Source organism: Globicephala melas, chromosome 8, assembly GCF_963455315.2.
Source record: "Globicephala melas chromosome 8, mGloMel1.2, whole genome shotgun sequence".
NCBI lineage: Eukaryota > Metazoa > Chordata > Mammalia > Artiodactyla > Delphinidae > Globicephala > Globicephala melas.
Window position 1 is genome coordinate 7,284,125 of NC_083321.1, and position 19,190 is coordinate 7,303,314.

Sequence of the window (19,190 nt, forward strand, 5' to 3'; positions counted from 1 at the left end):
CCTCTGAATCATCACGGTTTGGCTTTGAACCACGGGCCCGAAGTGCGTGCACCCGCTTTGGTTCCTCTTCACCCAATAACCTGGCTCAAGGGGCCTTGCTGTCATTCTCTAATGTTTCCCTGGAGACTCTTCTCCCTATTTTCTAGATCAGGCGTCAGCAAACTTTTTCTGCAAAGGGCCAGAACAGTAAATGTTCTGGGATTTACAGGTCGTAACCAGTCAACTCTGCAACTATTCAACTCTGCTGGTGTAGTGAAAAAGCAACCATAGACAACACATAAACAAACAAGCCTGGTTGTGTTCCAATAAACTTTTATTTTTTAGATACTTACATTTCATGTAATTTTCACCTGCCACAGAATATTATTCTTTTGAATTTTTTCAACTATTAAAAAAAAGTAAAAACTCTTCTGGCTTGTGGGCCTTACAAAAAAAGGCAGTGGGCCATATTTGGGTGCGGGACATAGTCTGCAGACCCCGGTTCTAGATGGATAAACAAAGAGCCTAGGGACCAGAGCTGCTGCTCACATATCAAGATAGAGATAGGCAGGATCAGACTTGTGAGTCCCTGATTCCAAGGTGGCAGGTGTGGTCAGGGAGCTGAGAATTCATTATTTGTCTCATTCTTGGTCCAGTTACACACAGAAATGGCCTCTGGAGTTACAAGACCAGAAGATCAGGCCAGGCACCAGGGAGAGGAGAAGAGGGTGGCTGGCAGTGCTGGAGCTAGAGTCCTGGGAAAGGGTCCTCTCCCGTCTCAGGGTGGGAGCTGGGACAGATGCAGGTGCAAGATTTCCTCTGCCCGCTTCAGGTACTCAGCCGCCTTCTTCTTCACACCCTCCCGGCGGGCAGGTGATGGGTCACCTGTGAAGACAGAATGGCTCAGCAGAGATACCTGGGTTCAGAACCCCTGGTCTAGCCCCTTACAGTTCAGAGCATCACCATGTGTCTTTCCCTGCTCCCTGGGAGGGAGGTATATTCTCCCCATTTTACAAATAAAACTGAGGCCACCCAAGGTTATACAATTGGCCAGTGAGGAGCAATTCTGATCCTTGACTTGTTTTTTACTTTCCTCTCTCTTCACTGCACCAGCCAGTACCCCAAGCCTGACCCTCCGCCCTCCAGTCCCGCTCACCAGAAACTCCCTGAAGCAGGATGTGCACACCATCCCGGTAACCCTGCAAAGCTGCAGGGTAGGCGCCTGCCTTCTCATCCCGTAGGGCCTGGGTGATGAGCTCTGTGGCTTCGCTCAGATAGGCAGGGGCGGGCCCTCCTTCCTCGTCCTCTTCCTCCGCCTGCCCTCCTGGCTCCCAGGGTTCCTGGTCCAGTCTTTCAGATTCTGCCTCCAATGCTGCCAGCTCACCCATGTGGGTAGGACTGGGGCCTACACCTTCTGCAATCAGATATGGAGGACTCAAGCCAGACTGGACCTCCTATTCCCAGGGCCTGCTGTCCATCCCCAGACCTCTCTTGCCCACCAGCCTGTCCTGGGTTCTTCAGTGCCTGAGCAATCCAAAAGCCACTTGTACATAGCACACTAGCCATGATCTATTTGATTGGTGGAGTTCATGTACTTTGGTAAAAACACCCTTACTTCCCTAATTCATTGTTTCCCTTTCCTTCTTTCTTTTTCTTTCTTTCTTTCCTCCTTTCTTTCTTTCTTTTGAGGTATAATTGATTTACAATATTATATAAGTTTCAGATGTACAGTGTAGCCTAATTCTTTCTTTAGGTACACATTAACATTAGTTTGCAAGCTCTGGGTCACTGGTTCTACTTCCGTCCTGACTACGCTTGACCTATAAATCCAAGAATTTCCTCCATAAAGTTTAACTGAAGGATGCTAGACCAACTATGCCAGGTCAAGGGCAGAAATGCTCCAAGCCTTGTAATCTTAGGATAATGGATCCAGAAAATCTCAAGGCTTTTTTAAGGTTTTACAATTTCAGTTGAGGCCCCCAAATGTGAAGACAGGGGGTGGTAGGTATTCGCACATTCCAGACAGAAGGGCTCTCATATCCTCTAGGACTGGCAAAGAGATGGTTAAAGATGCCCTCCATAGCTTACACAAAAGAAGGCTAGAGATTTGGTGAATCTTTGATGAAAGGGCCTTTGAAGGGAAGGTGCAGGACTGGGAACCACCGCTGCACACCACCGGCCTGGAGAGGGAAGGGTGGGCCTCTCTCCAACCCTATCCAAGGGACCCCATGTGGAGACCAGGGGCCTCTTACAGGAAGGGGAGGTGACATCTCACTTCCCAGTTGGACTACAGCCCTCCCTGTGTTGCTAATGGAGCAGAAGACGGAAGAGTTCTTGGGATGCCCTAGTACTTGAGTTCAAGACCCTGGTGTATGTGCTGAAAAGAGAGAGACGAGCGCCGGCTCCTCGCCTGGAGAATTCCGACGGTGAAAGGCTGGCTGGAGGTGCCCACAAAGAGGGGCAAGGGTAGAAGGCAGCATCTGAGTGAAGTGCACTTCCAGGCCTGGTGTGGGCAAGGGTTTAGGAGTTTGTCCGTGGGCCAAGGGAATGTCTTATGGGAGCTGCCTTTGAGGAGTCTTGACAGGCTCCTGCCCAAGCATCTGGGCACTGGGTACCCCAGGGGGTTTGGCTGGGGCAAGGCAGAGTATCTGGATGCCCGCCCACCTGTGGCCGGTTCATCAGCCATGGTGACACCACTCTTGCCTTTCCCCTCCAGTCCCTTCTTTCCCTTCCCCAGCCCTGGGAGCGGGGCAGGGGGATAAGAAGAACAAGAAGAGTAAAAGGACAGTCCTCACACCCTTGTCACCATGGCCAAGGGCAGTCAGGCCTGAGCTGGCGGGGACGTGGATGGGAGAAAAGTGGATGGGAGACTGAGGTCCTGATTTGGATCGGACCTCAGAAAGCTAAGGGCCTACCCAAGAGGTCACCAAGGGAAGCCAAAAAATGGGCTTAAAAAGACTGCTGCGGAATCCAGAATGAAACTGCTGCGTGATGATCCGGAAGTGCAGTCAGCCACTTCAATACCCCAGTTGCAGTAACAGCATAAACTTGGAGAATTTTAAAACGGAAAGACCCCGTGTCTCAGAGCCTGGGATGGTCAAGTCCCTGATCTGACAAGGAGCTCAGGACCAGGGCCTCCATGGGGGGCCTTCCATCTCTGGTGCCGTCACATGTCAGTGGCTGCTCCAGGGGCCTCCTCTGCTGTCCTCTGAACCCAGACCTCCCCTCCCTTGACCAACAGGGCCTCTTGGCAGAAGATCTACAGCCAGACCCCAAGCTAGCCAGGAAACCCCACCTCGGGCTTCCAGCAAAGGAACTGAAATCCTCCCGGGGCACAGTGACATCCTGCTGGTTCCACAGCTTTCTCAGGGAGAAGATGCCATGGTGGGAAGTGGCTCACTTCCTCCGTGGTTGCTCACTGTACGGGACCGTCCAGCTCGCCAGCACGGGGGAAGGTCACTGCTTCTAATTCTCACCAAGGCTGCCTTTCACCCACAGGGGCCTCCTTTCTCAGATTTACACGGGCAAGGCGAGGCCAGCCACTGGCTGTGCCCGCCTCTGCCTCCCTGCCCCTAAGGACCTCCTGCCCAGCTACCGCCCTCGCCCCACCCCTCACTTGTCCCAACTTGTTACCTTCCTTGGAGAAGGGGTCAAAGAGGGCAAGCTCAGCCTCGGTGAGGGGGCCTCGGCCGGGGGAACTGGACGCCTCCTCGGTGCTCCCACAGTTAAAGAGGAGATCCAGGGCCTCCTGGGCAGGGCTGGATGGCAGGGGGTCCACTGAGGAATAGATCATTGGGGACATGCCTGCTTTTATTATTTCCCAGCTTTCAAAATGTAATTACCCTCTCACTGTATCCTTTCAGCAACCACAGGCATACATAAGCCCGTTCTTAGGGTTTGTGCCCATTTTACAGATTAAGAAGCTAAAGCCCAGAGAAGGAAAATGACCTGTGCAGAGTTCCTCAGCAGGATGGTGGTAGAGGAGCTGCGAAACACCCCAGGCTTTTCACTGAGGAGGGAGTGGTCCCCACCCCCCATATACACATGCTCTGGGCCCTCCAGCCCTGGCTCCTTCTCCCACCCCATGTACCTGGCACCTCCAACTCCTCGAGGCCCCTCCTCTCTGCAGGGAGCGGCTGGGGCAACCAGGGCTCATGAGGCTGCACCCGGGGTTCGTCAGGGGGCGGTGTGGGGATCAGAGGGGGTGGCAGGATATGCACGTCTCTGGACATCTCGGAGGGCCGTGTCACCTCCCCACCCTTCAGGAGAGAAAGACCAGCCACGGGGAGTCACAGGGTGCACCCTGGTGGGCAGGTAAGCTTCCCAGGTGCGGAGGACAGGGGGAGAGCAGGTACACATACCCGGAAGAACTCCTTGAGTTGGGGGCTGTTGTTGAGTGCGGGGATGTGCACAGTAAAGCGAAGCAAGTCCTCGGCCCCCTTTCGCCGCTCCTCGATCACCGAGGCTTCAAACCGGCCTGCACCCGCCAGGACAAGGGGCAGGGAGAGAACAGTGACCCACAAGGGCTTCTGGCCCCCAGGCCACTTTTCCTGGTTCTGAGGAGCCCACTGCCCCCCTCCCCATTCTCCTAGGAATCTTCCTTGGCTCTGCCTGGGGTGAGGGTCTTGCAAGGAGGGACCAACCTCCCTATTCATCCATTTACCAGATGTTTGTTGAACACCTACTATGTGCTAGGTTCAGAAGGTGAATGAGAGAAAAGCAAGGTCTCTGCCCTCATGCGTATCACATCCTAGACAGGGGGAAGCAGGCAACCAACAGGAAACAGATAATTACAGGTGGTTTTGATGTATTAGGGAGGAAAGTAAGACTTAGGGGAGCTGACTCACCCAAGGTCACACAGCAAGTAGCCCCATTTTTACAGTTTCACTGTTCTGGTCTAGGTATCATGCAGGGTTATTTAACTCTGGGCTAGTTATCATGCTGTCAGGGTGGGGAACCTGCTGTACTTCGCATTACCTGGCATAATCTACCAGGAACAAGCTTTCACCTTGCTACAAAAGAACATCTCCTCTGAGTCTAGAGATACACGTAACAAGGAATATGAGCCTCACGTATAATTTACGATTTTCTAGAAGCCACCTTTTTTCTTTTTTTTGGCCGTGCTGCACCAGCTTGTGGGATCTTAGTTCCCCGAGCAGGGCTCAAACCCAGGACCACAGCAGTGTAAGTGCCAAGTCCTACCCACTGGACCACCAGGGAATTCCCGAGAAGCCACATTTTACAAAAGTAAAAAGAAACAGGTTAATTTTAATTATACACTCTATTTAACCCAGTATATCCAAAATATTCTGATTTGAACATGTAATCAATATGTAAATTACTGAGATAGTTTACATTCTTTTCTCAGTGTGTATTCGATCAGACAGCACATCTCAGTTCAGATTAGCCACATCTCTGGGGCTCCTCAACCACAGGTGGTCCGTGGCTGCACAGGTCTAGAGGAAACACTGGCTTGTGGCTTGGAGTTCAGGTTCTGCCACTTACAGGTCAAGCCCCTTCATCTCCCTGAGCCTCAGTTTCCTCATCTTGAAAATGGGGCTAATGAGAACAGGAATGTTAAAGGGCTCAACACACAATAAGGGCAGAGCAATTTCCCCATCTGTCAAATGAGGCCATCTCTAAGGGCCCTTCCAGCTGTCTGAAACACGTCTTTGCCAGGAGTTTCAGGGTCCCTCTATCCAGCCCTCACCAGCAGGGGTCCCCTTTGCTCAATGCCCTCTCCATCTCTGGCCTGAAAGCTGGGATCAAGACTCACCAAACACCTGGGCGCGGGGGAAGGCAGGGAACTCCTCCAGGCGGCGGAAGAGGTTGCGGTGGGTATAGGCCAGGTCTCCATGCAGCTTTCGAAAGTCACTGTACCGCTTCCAGACCACCACCTAAGAGGGACACGTGACTCGACAGGGCTGAACAACAGTAGGAAGTGGCCTTCCCCACCCCCAGCCTGGCCCCACACTGTGTGTGCATTAGGGCACAGCACCCTCTCCTCCCAGGGCCAGCGAGGAAGGGGGCTGGTCTCCTGGCAGAGTTACCCCCGTCCCTTTACTGTTTCCAGATCTGGAATTACGAAATGGTCCCTTCCTCCCAGGAGGCTCACCTCTTTGACATCCTCCGGGTCCCTCTTTGAGATGAACTGAGGAAGAAAGTTAAGAACCAGTGAGACCAGAGATTGACATCGCAGACACCCCATCACCCTGTAAAATCGGGGCCACCTCCTAGCCACCTTCAAAGGGGTTAGAGCGCTTTGGCCAGTGGTATCAAGGTGTCCTGGCTTTAAGGCTTTGAGTGTAACTTTTAGCAGTTTTTCTACCATGCACTTTAGTTTCTTCATCTGTCAAATTGTTACCGGTCCTTGGACTCTTTAATCAACAGAAATTGATGAGGCCAGCTGAGAAATTCAGGCACGGCTTCATTGGGACCTAAGGCTTTACTGGTTTGGGATGGAAAACAAGTAACATGTGCCCTTATCCGCTGTCTCCGAGGAGGGTTGACTGTTTCCTTAAATGGGGTGAGGGCAGGGGCAGATCTGTGGGTTGGGCTGGAGGGGCGGCTTAGGTGGTCTGCCCACCCCCTTGTTGGTGCTGTGTGCGGGGATCATGCGCAGTACCCTGCTTCTGCTCCAGGCACCTCAGAAGTGGCAACTGGTTTGTGGTCTTTTTGTATCTTATTGTTCATAACTGCCTAGGCTTTGCAGGCATACAGTTATTTTTAGCCCCTTATAGTTTCTTTGTTTTTTCTGTTTGTCTAGGTGCAAGTGCAAGCACTCCAGTAAAGGGCCCCAGGTCCCTAAAGGCCCATCTAGAGGACTCCATTCTCAGCCCAACTTTTATCTCAGGTCCTTCAATGGGCCAAGTTCCTGCATCTCCTTCGGAAAACAAAGAACCCCAAGTTCTCTAAAGAATGAGGTTCTGTCCCAGGAGCCACTTCTCCCTTAAAGGAGGAAGCCTGTGTGTGTGAACACTCCCAGACACAGAAGAAACCCTCACTGGGGTTGTGACCCAGAAAGAGCAGACTGGTGTCTTAGGTGGAAAAAAAGACTCCATTTTCATTATGTTACGTTCATAATAATAAAAAAAAAATCCTACAGTTTGAAGTAACTTTGACAGTTTTCAAAACATCTGTTCATTATCCTAGACCCCAGGGAGGCAGACACGATTCACATGCCCATTTAAAAGATGAGGAAGTAGAGGCTCAGAGAGGGGACATGACCTGTGGAGGGACTGCTAGCAATGAAACCCTGGACTTTGCTTTTCACAACAGACTTGCCTAAAATATTTTGGATAAAAGAAACTATATTTAAAAAACATTGAGGAGGACTTCCCTGGTGGCACAGTGGTTAAGAATCCGCCTGCCAATGCAGGGGCCACGGGTTCGATCCCTGGCCCGGATAGATCCCACATGCCACGGAGCAACTAAGTCCGTGCGCCACAACTACTGAAGCCTGTGCACCTAGAGCCCGTGCTCTGCAACAAGAGAAGCCACCACAATGAGAAGCCCGCGCACAGCAACGAAGAGTAACCCCCGCTCACCACAACTGGAGAAAGCCCGCGCACAGCAACAAAGACCCAACGCAGCCAAAAATAAAAATAAATAAATTTCTAAATCACTTTGGAAGTCTCTACATTTTTGCTCCACTTTAATAGTCATTAATGCACCAGTTTAATATTTGCCTACTTCAAAATTGTAAAAGTACAAAAATTTTACAGTGAAAAATCTTCCCTAGGCAGTTCTTGTATATCATTCTACAGATATTGTTATACTGTTTGTTTTTAATTCTTTTCATGATTTCCTCCGTCTTTATATATGCTTATAACGTTGTTACTGCTTCATACATCAACTTCAGTCTTTATCTATTGACTTCCTGCTGTGTGAAGAGGCTTACTCCTTAATTTCTTTTGACCTGTATGAATTTTTAGTCATACACAAAGCATTTTTTTTTTAAAAATTAAAAGTAATTCAACTCCTTAAAGGGCTTTTATATAAATATCAAACAAACCAATAGATAAAACTTACTCCAAGAGATTGGAGAACTAACCAGTATTTGAGTTGAGCCAGAGTTTTCATGTTAACTTAAAAGAAATTCACAGCCTGACGGATAGATGTCACGCGTTGCGCGTGGTCACCCACACCTCAGTCTGGGAACGGCTGTCACGCCCTTTTAAAAAGGCACCGCCCTCCTATGGCCCCGCCCCTTGATGGCTAAAGAAGTAAACTAAGGCCCTACCGGCTCCTCCCCTTAAAGGGGAAATCCATATCTGTCGTCTAACATGGGAGCTTACAGCAGCGTCTTGCCTTAACGTAAAACACGGCCCCCCCTTGTTAAAAGGGCAAAGTCCCCGCTGGGCCCCACTTCACCTGAGCCGTCACTTTGTACTCTGTGTAGCCCTTTGGGTGGGTCCGGGGGTCCGAGACTGTGTAGTGCCGCAGGAAGTCGTCCTTCGCCTGGCGGGACATGGCAATCGAGCTGGAGCAGAGCTGACCGCCGGCCTCCGCCTCCTCCACGCCGCCCCCGCCCCTGCCCCTCCAGGTCAGTCTCCGCCAGCCACAGCCTCTCCCGGGCCTGCGCCCTTCGTCCTCGGGCCCAGGGAGCTGGTCGCAAGTGACAGTGCAATTCTCGGCCAGGGCGCTTGGCCAAGGGAGCGTCTAAAAAGTCCTCGGTTGTTGGTAAAGCAGGAACTAAGTGATTTGAGAATAAGGATTGGGGAGGTTGGATCAACTCAGGTCTGCTTAGAGATAAGCCCACCCCATGCGATCGTAAACCCTCATCACATATCTCCAAATGACCTCTCCTTTGCTCCCCAATTCCCTTCTTTCATCCATCCACCCAACTTTTATTGTGCTCAGTATGTGCCAGACATCGCCAAGTCATTTCCCTGTCTCCTTCCCGAGGATTCACTAAATTCACGTTTTCTGGAAAGGTGGGGGGAGCAAAAAGAACTCCAGAGAAGCACAATGGCGTTATGGGTTCTGAAGTCACATGTCTTACTAGCTGCAAAAGATTCCCTTAACTATTCGAGCCTCAGTTTGTCATCTCTAGAATGGGGATGTTTATAATAGAATCTACTGCAGTGGATATTTCTTTTTCCTTTGTTGGTCTGTCCAGCGTTCACCCCTGCCTCTTTCTGTTAGCACCATAGCACCAGATCTTTAGAGGTAGTTCGCTAGTATGTGCAGCCCTCCAGCCTCTTAGTCCAGAATCCGAAGATGCCCGCCCCTTTCCTTGCTCCAGGTCCCAAGTGGGGGTGGGGGATTCCCTCCTGAAGCCTTGAATCTTGAGTGAGGGACAGAGGGCACAGTGCCTGGCAAGGGGACTAAGTTGTTCCTTGAGTACAGTGCTGGCTGTGGGTTTGGCTGCCCAGCCTTTGGAGCACTCTGTTTTCTAAGCCTGGATGTCCGACCTCCATCGAGATGCCATGAGTTCCCAGTATCCTTCCGAGAGAGGCTTTTTCTGCTAAAGACAGTAATCTGTGTCTGGGCAAACCATCCAGGACCCTGACTGATACTGCTGAAACCGAGTGGGGCCTGGGCACAGAGGCCTCCTTTTGTCCACCATTTCTTTTAGGCAAGACTCCAGCCTCCATGACCTTTCCTGAGTTCCAAAGGGCGGATTTGAACAGTTGCTCATCAAGGGAGGAGCAGCCAAGAAACCACCTGAGGCGAGATTAAAGGGACCAGAGAAGCTCACCCAGATTGAGATGACCACCTGAGATTAGCCTGCTTACGCCCTTATCTTGTCAGAGACCCCACCTTTTCTTTTTTGTTGCTGTTAAATTTATTTTATTTTTTATTTTTGGCTGCATTGGGTCTTTGTTGCTGTGCGCGGGCTTCTCATTGCAGTGGCTTCTCTTACTGCAGAGCATGGGGCACAGGCTTCAGTAGTTGTGGCACACGGGCTTAGTTGCTCTGCGGCATGTGGGATCTGCCCGGGCCAGGGCTCGAACCCATGCCCCCTGCATTGGCAGGCGGATTCTTAACCATGGCGCCACCAGGGAAGCCCAAAGACCCCACCTTTGAACCACTGTTTTAAAACCCTCCATCAAATCCTCTGGGGTCGGGGCACATAGTTTTTCGAGACAGAAGACCGATGTGTTCCCCTTTGCCTGGCAAAGCAATAAAGCTATCCTTTTCTACTTCACCCAAAACTCTGTCTCCGGGATTTGGTTCGGCACTGGTGTACAGAGAGGCCGAGCTTTTGGTAACACCACCACCACCAGGTTTCGAAGCTTGAATGCAGTACCATGGGTGAAGCGCTCATGGCTACTCTTGTTACTGGACCTCAGATGAGTGGGCGCTGTAACTGCAGAAAGAAACACAAAGCAAACTCTCAAATCAGACTCCTGGGAGCATGCAAAGAGGGGAGTACATGCAGGAGGTGTTTGGGATGGAGTGGTGTCCCCTCCCACAGCCCACACCAGGGCTCCTCTGGAGACCCCTTTAGACATCCGCTCCTGGTCTTCAGAGTTCTCTCAGCAGGGCTGTGGCTCCAAGTTCCCTTCTTGCCCATCATTCCCTCCCTTCCCTTGCCCAGATGAGTGAGTCAACCCAGATCAGTGGATGGCTGAGTTCACATTGATTGGATCCTACTGGTTCAAATAATGATAATTATAGCTGACATACAGTGCTTATGACACACAAGGAACCCACCCATTTGGTCCTCCTCCCAACCCTAGGAGGTAGGTGACACTATCTTTAACCCAAATGGGGAAACTGAGGCACCGACAGGTTAAGCAACTTGCTCAGCGTCAATCAGTGAGTGGCAGAGCCAGGGTTTGGCTCTGGAGACTGGGTGTCCACTCACCGCAGGGATGGAACCTTGGGGACCACAGTGCCAGTCTTGCACAGAGGACAAGGCAAGAGGTTCTAAATTTCTACACTGAAGGACAGTTTATGTTCTAAGGTTGTCCACCCAACATCCATTTCCCTTCTTCCACGAGGGATCCCAGTGGCAGTCTACGAGTAAGTCAGTATCTCTTCCTCGCCTTTCCCTTGGGAAAACTGACCTTCCCTCATAAACACATTAGGTTCCCTCTATCTGGCACTTGAATTTCAAGCAGAGAAACAAAGCCAGAATACAATGGACTATTACTCAGCCATAAAAAGGAATGAAATTGAGTCATTTGTAGAGACATGGATGGACCTCGAGACTGTCATACAGAGTGAAGTAAGTCAGAAAGAGAAAAACAAGTATCATATATTAACGCATATATGTGGAATCTAGAGAAATGGTACAGATGAACAGTTTGCAAGGCAGAAATGGAGACCCAGACGTAGAGAACAAACGTATGGACACAAGGGGGAAAAGGGTGGGGATGAATTGGAAGATTGCGACTGACATATATACACTAATATGTATAAAATAGATTAACTACTGAGAACCTGCTGTATAGCACAGGGAACTCTCCTCAATGCTCTGTGACCTAAATGGGAAGGAAATCCAAAAAAGAGGGGATATGTGTATACATATAGCTGACTCACTTTGCTGTACAGCAGAAACTAACACAACATTGAAAAGCAACTATACCCGAATTCAAAAAAAAAAAGAAAAAGAAAACAGGTTAGTAGGGTGTAGTGGCTAAGCATGCTGGGTCCAAATCCCAGCCCCCCTGCTTCCTAGCTGGGTGGCTTTGAGTAAGTCCCGTAAACTTCTGGAGGCTCAGTTCTTATACAGATGGGGACACTAAGAGTCTGTCCTGCTTGGGGCTGTTCTTCAATGTGACGGCAAGTGAGACTGCTTCAAACCGAACCCTACAGAGTAAGGCCCCGCTGGTAGGACCATAGCAGAGGGCCCTGTGAAAACATCCGTCTATCTTGCCACCTGGATGGAGGCCCTGGCATCCCCGCCCCGCACCAGTTCCCATTCTTTCCCAGCTTCAGAGAGTGCCCTTTAGCCTTCAGGGAAGGCCCCTTCCCAGCTCCGCTCTTGGTGAGCTAACCTGGCTTGATGTCCACATCCTTTACCGGAGACCTTACCCCTCTGTGCTTCCCAAGAGCCCTTGCTCTGCTTTCTTTTTTTCTTCCTGTAATTATCTCTACTTGAACCAATGCTGCCTCACAGGGCTGTGCAGGTTGTCTACTGCACATGGGTTCCTGGCTGCAGTGGGAAGTTGGGAGCTGAAATTCAGCCCACGTTCCAGTCAATAAGCTGTGAGCCCTGATGTGGCGGTGCATTCCTTTTTCTAATTCATACCCCCTGATGGTAGCAGTTGCTCTAGTAAACTTTCCTCCCATCCTCTCACCAGAAAACTTCTACTCATCCTTCACTCTCAGCTTTTTAAAATAATTAATTAATTAATTTGGTTGCGTCATGTCTTAGTTGCAACCGGGGGGCTCCTTAGTTGCAGCAGGCAGTCTCCTTAGTTGCGGCTCACAGGCTCCTTAGTTGCAGCATGCACGTGGGATCTAGTTCCTGGACCAGGGATAGAACCCAGGCCCCCTGCATTGGGAGCGTGGAGTCTTAACCACTGCGCCACCCAGGGAAGTCCCAACTCTCAGCTTTCATGTCACCACCTCTGGCAAGTCCACCTGGACTCTTCCAAATGCAATTACACAGCGCTGTCCTGTGCTTCTATAATTCTTTGCCATCCCTTTGACACAGCGACAGTTAACCCTCTGACTGAAATCATCTGTCCCTTTCTGTCCCCCACTGGACTGTGGGTTCTAGGCAGTCTCTAGAGCTGTTGAATCAACAAATGACTCAGCCAGGAATGGGAGCGAGGAACAATTTATTCTCACAGCTGAGCGAATGGCAAGGCTCACAGCCTCGGTAGCAGCAGAGGCAGGCCCTCCCAGCCCCAGCCCTCTCCTCTTGGTACAGCAGCTGCAAGCAGGCCGGGTCAGGAGCCAGGGTGACAGCCAGGGCGGCAGCCCTCCTGCCATGGGAACCGGCTGGCCACAGCGCAGCAGTCAGCAGCAGTAGCAGCAGGTTACAGGGTGGGCAGGGGGTGTTAGCTGGCCTGGCTTACTCCCATCCCCCCACGGATGGTGCCTGGTGAGGGCCTGCTGGGAGCGCCTCAGTCAGCCATGAAGATGCGGCTGGAGATGTCATCCAGGAGCCAGTCGATGCCGGGCAGCAGGTTTTCCCCAGTGACAGCGCTGCAGCCCTGGATGCACCAGTGGTGGCTACGGATGGAGTCCAGCTCCAGGGCCTGGGAGGGTAGAAGGTGATGGTGGGCCCCAGTAACCACAGGCCCTGCCCACCCTCAGCCCCTGCCCTCTGCTGGCCCAGGGGAAATGCATGCCTCCCTCAAGGGCCTGCTTTGGGAAGCCTCCCTTGACCCCTGGTGAAGATGTCAGGGCCCCAGGGCACCCAGGCTCTCTGTACACCGCCACGCCAGTACTACCCCTTAGTAATAAGATGGCAACAAGGGCTTCCGACATTGTGCTATGGGCCCTACAACAGCCCCATAAGCCAGGGATGTGTTGGCCATTTTACTGAGGAGGAAACCTCAGAGAGGTTAAGCAACCTGTGTAAGGTCACACAGCTAGTAAGTGGCAGAACCTAGATTCTAACCCCACTCTTTCTCATTCTGGTGTTCAAGCCCTAGAATAGGAGTTAAGATGCAACCTGGGGTTACACAGGCCTGTGTTTAAATCCTGGCTTCTCTGCTTACTGGCTGTGTGACCTTGGGTGAGTTACCTAACCTCTCTAAGCCTGCTTCACCCTCTGTAGAATGATTATAAGAGTTCCTACCTCATGAGGTTGCTTTGAGAATTGAATGAGTTAACCTATGCAAAGGGCCTGGCACATAGAAAGCACCCACTGCTTGTTGGCTACTGTTATCCTGTGGAATAATCTATTTGCAGGTCTGCCTTCCCCCAGGCTGTGGGGCACAACTATATCCTATTAATCACTGAATCTCCAGTATCCCAAATAGGTCCAGCCACACAGGAGGGGCTAATACATGTTTTTTAAATAAATTAACAAAGAAATGCATGCCCCTTTTCCTCCGTGAGCCTGCGTCAAGGCCTGGACTCACCTCACGGATATCATTAGAGGACAGTGCTCCGGGCAGGTCCTGCTTGTTGGCAAAGATGAGGAGGGTCGCTCCAGCCAGGCGCTGGGGAAGAGAAACAGAGGGGGTCAAGGGGGCGGAGGCTCAGAGGGCAGCCTGGCCCCTGCACGAATCACCCAGAGCACCTGGGGGCAGAGATCAACCTGGAAGCTCAGGGCAACGTCCCGTGGTAGTTGCGAAGGCACAAGCGGGGTGGGTAGTGTGGAGACGGCCTTCGTGCCCAGCCATTTATGGGGTGGAGGGAGCCCTGGGCTGGGCTGAGACCCTGGTTCCAGCCCAATCACCAGCCCAGTGGGCACTTCTCTCCTCCATGCCTCACATTCCTCTTCCATAAATGGGGAGGGGGTGATGGGTAAGATGCTCCCCAGTTCTAGACTGCTCCGATCTGATGACCTGACATGCACAAGGAATGCGACTGTCCCAGAGGCTATGGGGTCTGTTGGAAATGACCTTTCCCTCTTCCAAGTTCATGTAACCCTCTAACTGTCCCACTACCCTGACAGGCCTCACTCTCTGCCTGTGATTCCAGTTATTTCCATATATGTGTTTGTGACTGGGAGTTCCTCCATGTGGATGGTGGATCTGGCCCTTAAAAAGGGCCATGACATGCCAGCCCAGGGCTGAGCACTCAACAGCCAGGGTCTCACTGGACCTGCTCGACACCCTTGTTTATGCCAGTTGTCCCTCCATAATTATTAACAGCTCTCTTTTACTCTCAAAAGTGTCCTGGTTTTCAACTAAATGAAGTGTAGTAACCTGGCTCAAACCCTGGAACAGAGAAAGGACATTAGTGGAAAAACTGGTGAAATCCAAATAAAACCTGGAGTTCAGTTAATAGTAACTTACCAATGTTAAGTTCTTAGTTTTGCCATTTGTATGGCAGTTCTGTAAGATGTTCACATTAACAGAAGCGAGGTGAAAGGTATATGGGGTATCTTTTTACTATCATTGTAACTTTTCTGTAGATCTAAAATTTTATTTAAAGAAGAGCATTTTGGCCCAGACAATAAATTTTAAGATCGCCATAATTATAATGCCCATCTGAGAGATGAGGCAGTGGAGATTCAGAGAAGTTAAGTGCCTTGCCTGAGGTCACACAGCGAAGAGTCCGACTGCTGAGCCAGGTTCCACTGCTTCCCAAAGCTTCACACACTGGCCTCAAGTCATCCTCCCTGAAGCCCAATTCAAGGTGCAGAAACTGAAGCTCAGGGTGGTGAAGCAGTGACATCGCAGGGATGTAAACTAATGTCTCCATCCACAGAGTGTCCTGCTCAAGGCACCGTGGGCCTCCCTAGACCAGGTGTACAGGTTGTCTCTGCCTCCACAAGGGTGCTGGACACGTGGTGAGGGCTCAGTGAAGGAACAGACCCCACCTGAGGTGTCCCTCTGGGTTCACGGCCCCCTCAGGGAATCTGCTGAGGAAGGCGTGCACACATCCACATATGCGCACAAAGTATTGGGGCCCGGACACGGGGGAAAGCCCCGCTTCCCCTGCTCAGCCAGGCCTCCTGCCCACCTCCTCCACCAACAGGTTCTGGAGCTCCCGCTGGCAGTCCTGCATGCGCTGGCGGTCGGCGCTGTCCACCACCCAGATGAGGCCGTCGGTGCTCTCAAAGTAGTTCCGCCAGTAGGACCGCAGGGACTTCTGGCCGCCCACATCCCAGATGTTCAGCTTGAATCTGGACAGGGAGGGGGTGGCTGGAGGTCAGCCTGGCCCCTCGCCTGCCCTCCCTGCCCTGCTCTGGGCGGGCCCCCCCTCGGGGACCCCGCTCACCCTCGGTGCTCCAGGGTCTTGATGTTGAAGCCCAGCGTCGGGGAGATGGTGTCGATGTCTTCCCCATTGAACTTCTTGAGGATGGTTGTTTTGCCAGCATTGTCCAGGCCACTGGGGTGTACCAGGTTAAGGAGAAGTCCCCATGCTCTGCAGCCTGGGGACATCGTCACAGTGCCCCTCTCTTGGGGGACAAATCATTTCCCACCACATATCAAAATAAGTTGAATACATGCCAGACCCACACGATACATGTGAAAGTGTCAAGAAACACCTTATCATCTTCTGACCAGAGGCTCCTTAATTCATCCCACGACATATACTGGCGGCCTGCTCTGAGCCAGAACACCTCTGGTGCTGCGGGCGGCCTGGAGCCACAGTCCCCACCTTGTGCAGCTTACACTCTAGGGCGGGACAGTGGCACGGGGCACACAAGTGAGAAGGAAGGCGCTGTCAGAGCCCGGTGAGTGTCAGCGCAGTGAAGAGGCTTTCGGAGAGGGCCATCGAGGAGCCTCCTTTAGCTCAGCACCAGGGAAGGCCTCTCTGACCGTCTCGAGCTGAGGCCCAAACTGCAAGAAGCCAGCTTTTTGAAGGACTGGGGGAAGAGCGTTCTAGGCAGAGGGAATAACAAAACAAAGTATGTGGGGGCAGCCACCCTTGCCTTTTCTGTTTTTCGAATATTCCAAACCCTTTGCTGCTGAGCATGCGCACAAATGGGTAAGTTCAGCAGCAGGAGAGAACCACCCTCCTCTTTCCTTCGAACACTTAAGGGGGCCTGCAGCTGGGAGGGGGCGGGAGGACCTCTCCGGAGACCCAGCCGTAGTCCCTGATAATTGGCGGCTGATCGTCCCCCCTCACCCGCCGCAGCTCCAGCATCCATGCTTCCTTCTCCACTGGATGCTTCTGTCAGCTGACAAGAAGCAAACAACACCCTCTCTGTTTTTTTTTGTTTTTTGCGCAGCATGTGGGATCTTCCCGGACCGGGGTACGAACCCGTGTCCCCTGCATCGGCAGGCGGACTCTCAACCACTGCGCCACCAGGGAAGCCCCAACACCTCTCTTGATCCCTCTCCCCCTGACTTTTTCCTTTATTTCCTTCCCTTTATAGCAAATCTCAGAACTGTTGTCCATACTCACCCTCTCCAATTTCTATCCTCCTTCTCTTTCTGGAAACCGTTAGCCTTTTGCTCCCACTGCTTCCCCGAAACTGCTCTGGCCAACGTCAGTCCTTAGAGACGCCATGTTGTTCTCAGCTGGCTGGGCAGTCCTCAGCCTTCTTCCCCCGGCTCAATGAGCAGCGCTCACAGAGCCCAGCCCCGCCCCCCACTCCGGGCCACGCCCTTGCCTGGGTCTCCCCTGGCCTACCTGGTCATTCCTCCTCATCTCCCTGACCTCTAGATCTGAGCAGCCTAGGTTCTCTTCCCTGTCCACACTCCCTCCCTCAGTGATCTCATCCAGGATCACGGCTTCAAATACCATCTTTATGCTGATGACTCCCAAATTCACACGTCCCACCCAGCTGCTCCCCTGGACGTTGGTCCCTATATCCAGCTGCCTAGATGACGTTTCTAGGATGTCTCAGAGGCATCTCACATGGCGCAAGCTGAGCTCTCATCCTCCCCCCGGAATGTGTTCCCCGCCCCCTTCTACCTCTCAACAAGTGGCTCCTCATTCTTCTAATTGCTCAGGCCAGAAACCTAGGAGTCACACTTGACTTTACACTCCTTCTCACACTCATGTCCAATCCAGCAGCAATTCCTACTGGCCTACTATCAAGACGTCCCTCAACTTCCATCACCTCACTGCTTCCATCGTGATCCAAGCTCCCATAGTATCTCACCTGTGTTACTGCAGTGGCCTAACTAGTCCCAGATCTCACCTCCTCTCTGCACTTCTCATTTAAGGAAAAGTCCCCGACTGTATGGCACAGGGAACACTACTCAGTATTCTGTAATAAGCTTTATGGGAAAAGAATCTGAAAAAGAATGGACATATGTAAACGTACAACTGAGTCACTCTGCTGTACACCTGCAACAAACACAATATTGTAAATCAACTATACTCCAATATAAAATGAAAATTAAATAAATTAAAAGAAGAAAAACAAGGAAAAGTCCAGAACCAAAAGGTCCCACGTGAGGTGGCTCTTCCATCTGACCTCCTTGACAGTCCTTTGAACACACCAGCTGAGCTCCTCCTTGGAGACCCTTACCCTTGCTGCTCCCTTTGTTTAAATAATTTTCCCCAGGTATCTACATGGTTCATCCCTCACCTCCCTGTCTTTATTCAACTGTTATTTTCTCAGTGTGGCCTTCTTTGACCACCTTATTTAAGCTGCATTATTCTCCGTTCATGCTATGCATTTTACTCATTTTGTTAAGGTCTTTCTCCCCTCAGCATTACTTAGAATGTCCGTGAAGTTCGGGTTTTTTTGTTTTGCTGTTTTACCCCAGCCCCCAGGACAGTGCCTAGCACACAGTAGGCGCTCAATAAATGTTTACTGCATGAGTGAATTCTCTGTGCCTTTCTCAGAGTTCTTCAAAACAGACATGATGTAAATTTTATTTTTAAGTTATCTGCGCACAGAAGTGTCTTCTCTCTTCTAGGGGTGCCCCCGGGCCTGGCACAGAGGAGGGCGAACGAGTGCAGATGACTGCTAATGGGACTCAGAAGGTCAGCGGGGCCCTCGGGCCTGCAAGCCGTCAGCCGCTGGGACACCGACTGGCCGTGAAGCAGTAAGGAGACGCACGGTTGGACCCACGGGCTGAACAACCCGCGGACTGCACACCCACTTCTCCCAGGAGTGAAGGGCGGGGCCCACACGCCCCCGGGATTCCGACCTTGAGGGCGGGGCCGAGGCCGGGCACCTTCCGACAGGGAGAGGAGGCGCCCAGGGCCCGAGAGGACAGCGGCCCCACGCTCGGGCCAGACCGACGGGTGGTAACGTTCGAGTCACCTCCGGGCCCCACCTCCCCCTACACTGGGACATCTGGTCCGGCCGCTGCGCCTTTACGCCCACACCTTTGGCCTTAGGAACGAAGCCTCTCGACCCCCCCGCGCCCCGAGCCGGTGGTACGGCCTCCTCCCGGCCACCCGCCAAAAGCTTTGGTAGGGCCCACGAGCGTGACGCACAAAGGGCAGTTGGTATGGGCCGGCCGGCAGCACATCCCACAGCCGGTAGGGGGCGCCTGGCACCGCCCACCCGGCGGGGGCCCCCTGCTACCCTCGCGGCTCCGGCATCGGGGAGGATACAGCATGAGCAGTCGCAGCTCCCGCTCTTTCTGCTTCATCTTCTTCAGAATGGTCAGAAGCCCCATGTCCCAGTAGCCCCTTACCGGCCGCCGTTTCTTCGTAATCCCGGGACCCCTTTCCCTGCTCCTATTGGCTATCACGCCCACAGACAGCACAGC

The 19,190-nt window shown here is 52.1% G+C and overlaps 2 protein-coding genes across 4 annotated transcripts; both read right to left on the reverse strand.

The window, feature by feature from the left end:
• Nucleotides 1-295: 295 nt before the first annotated feature.
• On the reverse strand, nucleotides 296-8,684 carry SNX15 (sorting nexin 15). Of its 3 annotated transcripts, none has more exons than XM_030833677.3 (8): nucleotides 8,353-8,680; nucleotides 6,095-6,130; nucleotides 5,756-5,876; nucleotides 4,341-4,456; nucleotides 4,070-4,238; nucleotides 3,613-3,756; nucleotides 1,136-1,393; nucleotides 296-864 (listed from the first exon to the last, which is right to left on the reverse strand). In XM_030833677.3, exons 1-8 carry the CDS (start codon nucleotides 8,449-8,451, stop codon nucleotides 758-760), a joined length of 1,050 nt encoding a protein of 349 aa, XP_030689537.1. In that variant the 5' UTR covers nucleotides 8,452-8,680; the 3' UTR covers nucleotides 296-757. The 3 variants fall into 3 exon arrangements, with proteins under 3 accessions (XP_030689537.1, XP_060158931.1, XP_030689540.1); XM_060302948.1 differs by lacking the exon at nucleotides 8,353-8,680 and adding an exon at nucleotides 8,011-8,342; XM_030833680.3 differs by lacking the exon at nucleotides 1,136-1,393 and having other exon boundaries at nucleotides 8,353-8,684.
• A 4,014-nt stretch (nucleotides 8,685-12,698) lies between these two features.
• Nucleotides 12,699-19,190, reverse strand: ARL2 (ARF like GTPase 2). The gene is made up of 5 exons (XM_030833682.3): nucleotides 19,033-19,190; nucleotides 15,784-15,894; nucleotides 15,526-15,688; nucleotides 13,974-14,054; nucleotides 12,699-13,142 (listed from the first exon to the last, which is right to left on the reverse strand). Exons 1-5 carry the CDS (start codon nucleotides 19,095-19,097, stop codon nucleotides 13,008-13,010), a joined length of 555 nt encoding a protein of 184 aa, XP_030689542.1. The 5' UTR covers nucleotides 19,098-19,190; the 3' UTR covers nucleotides 12,699-13,007.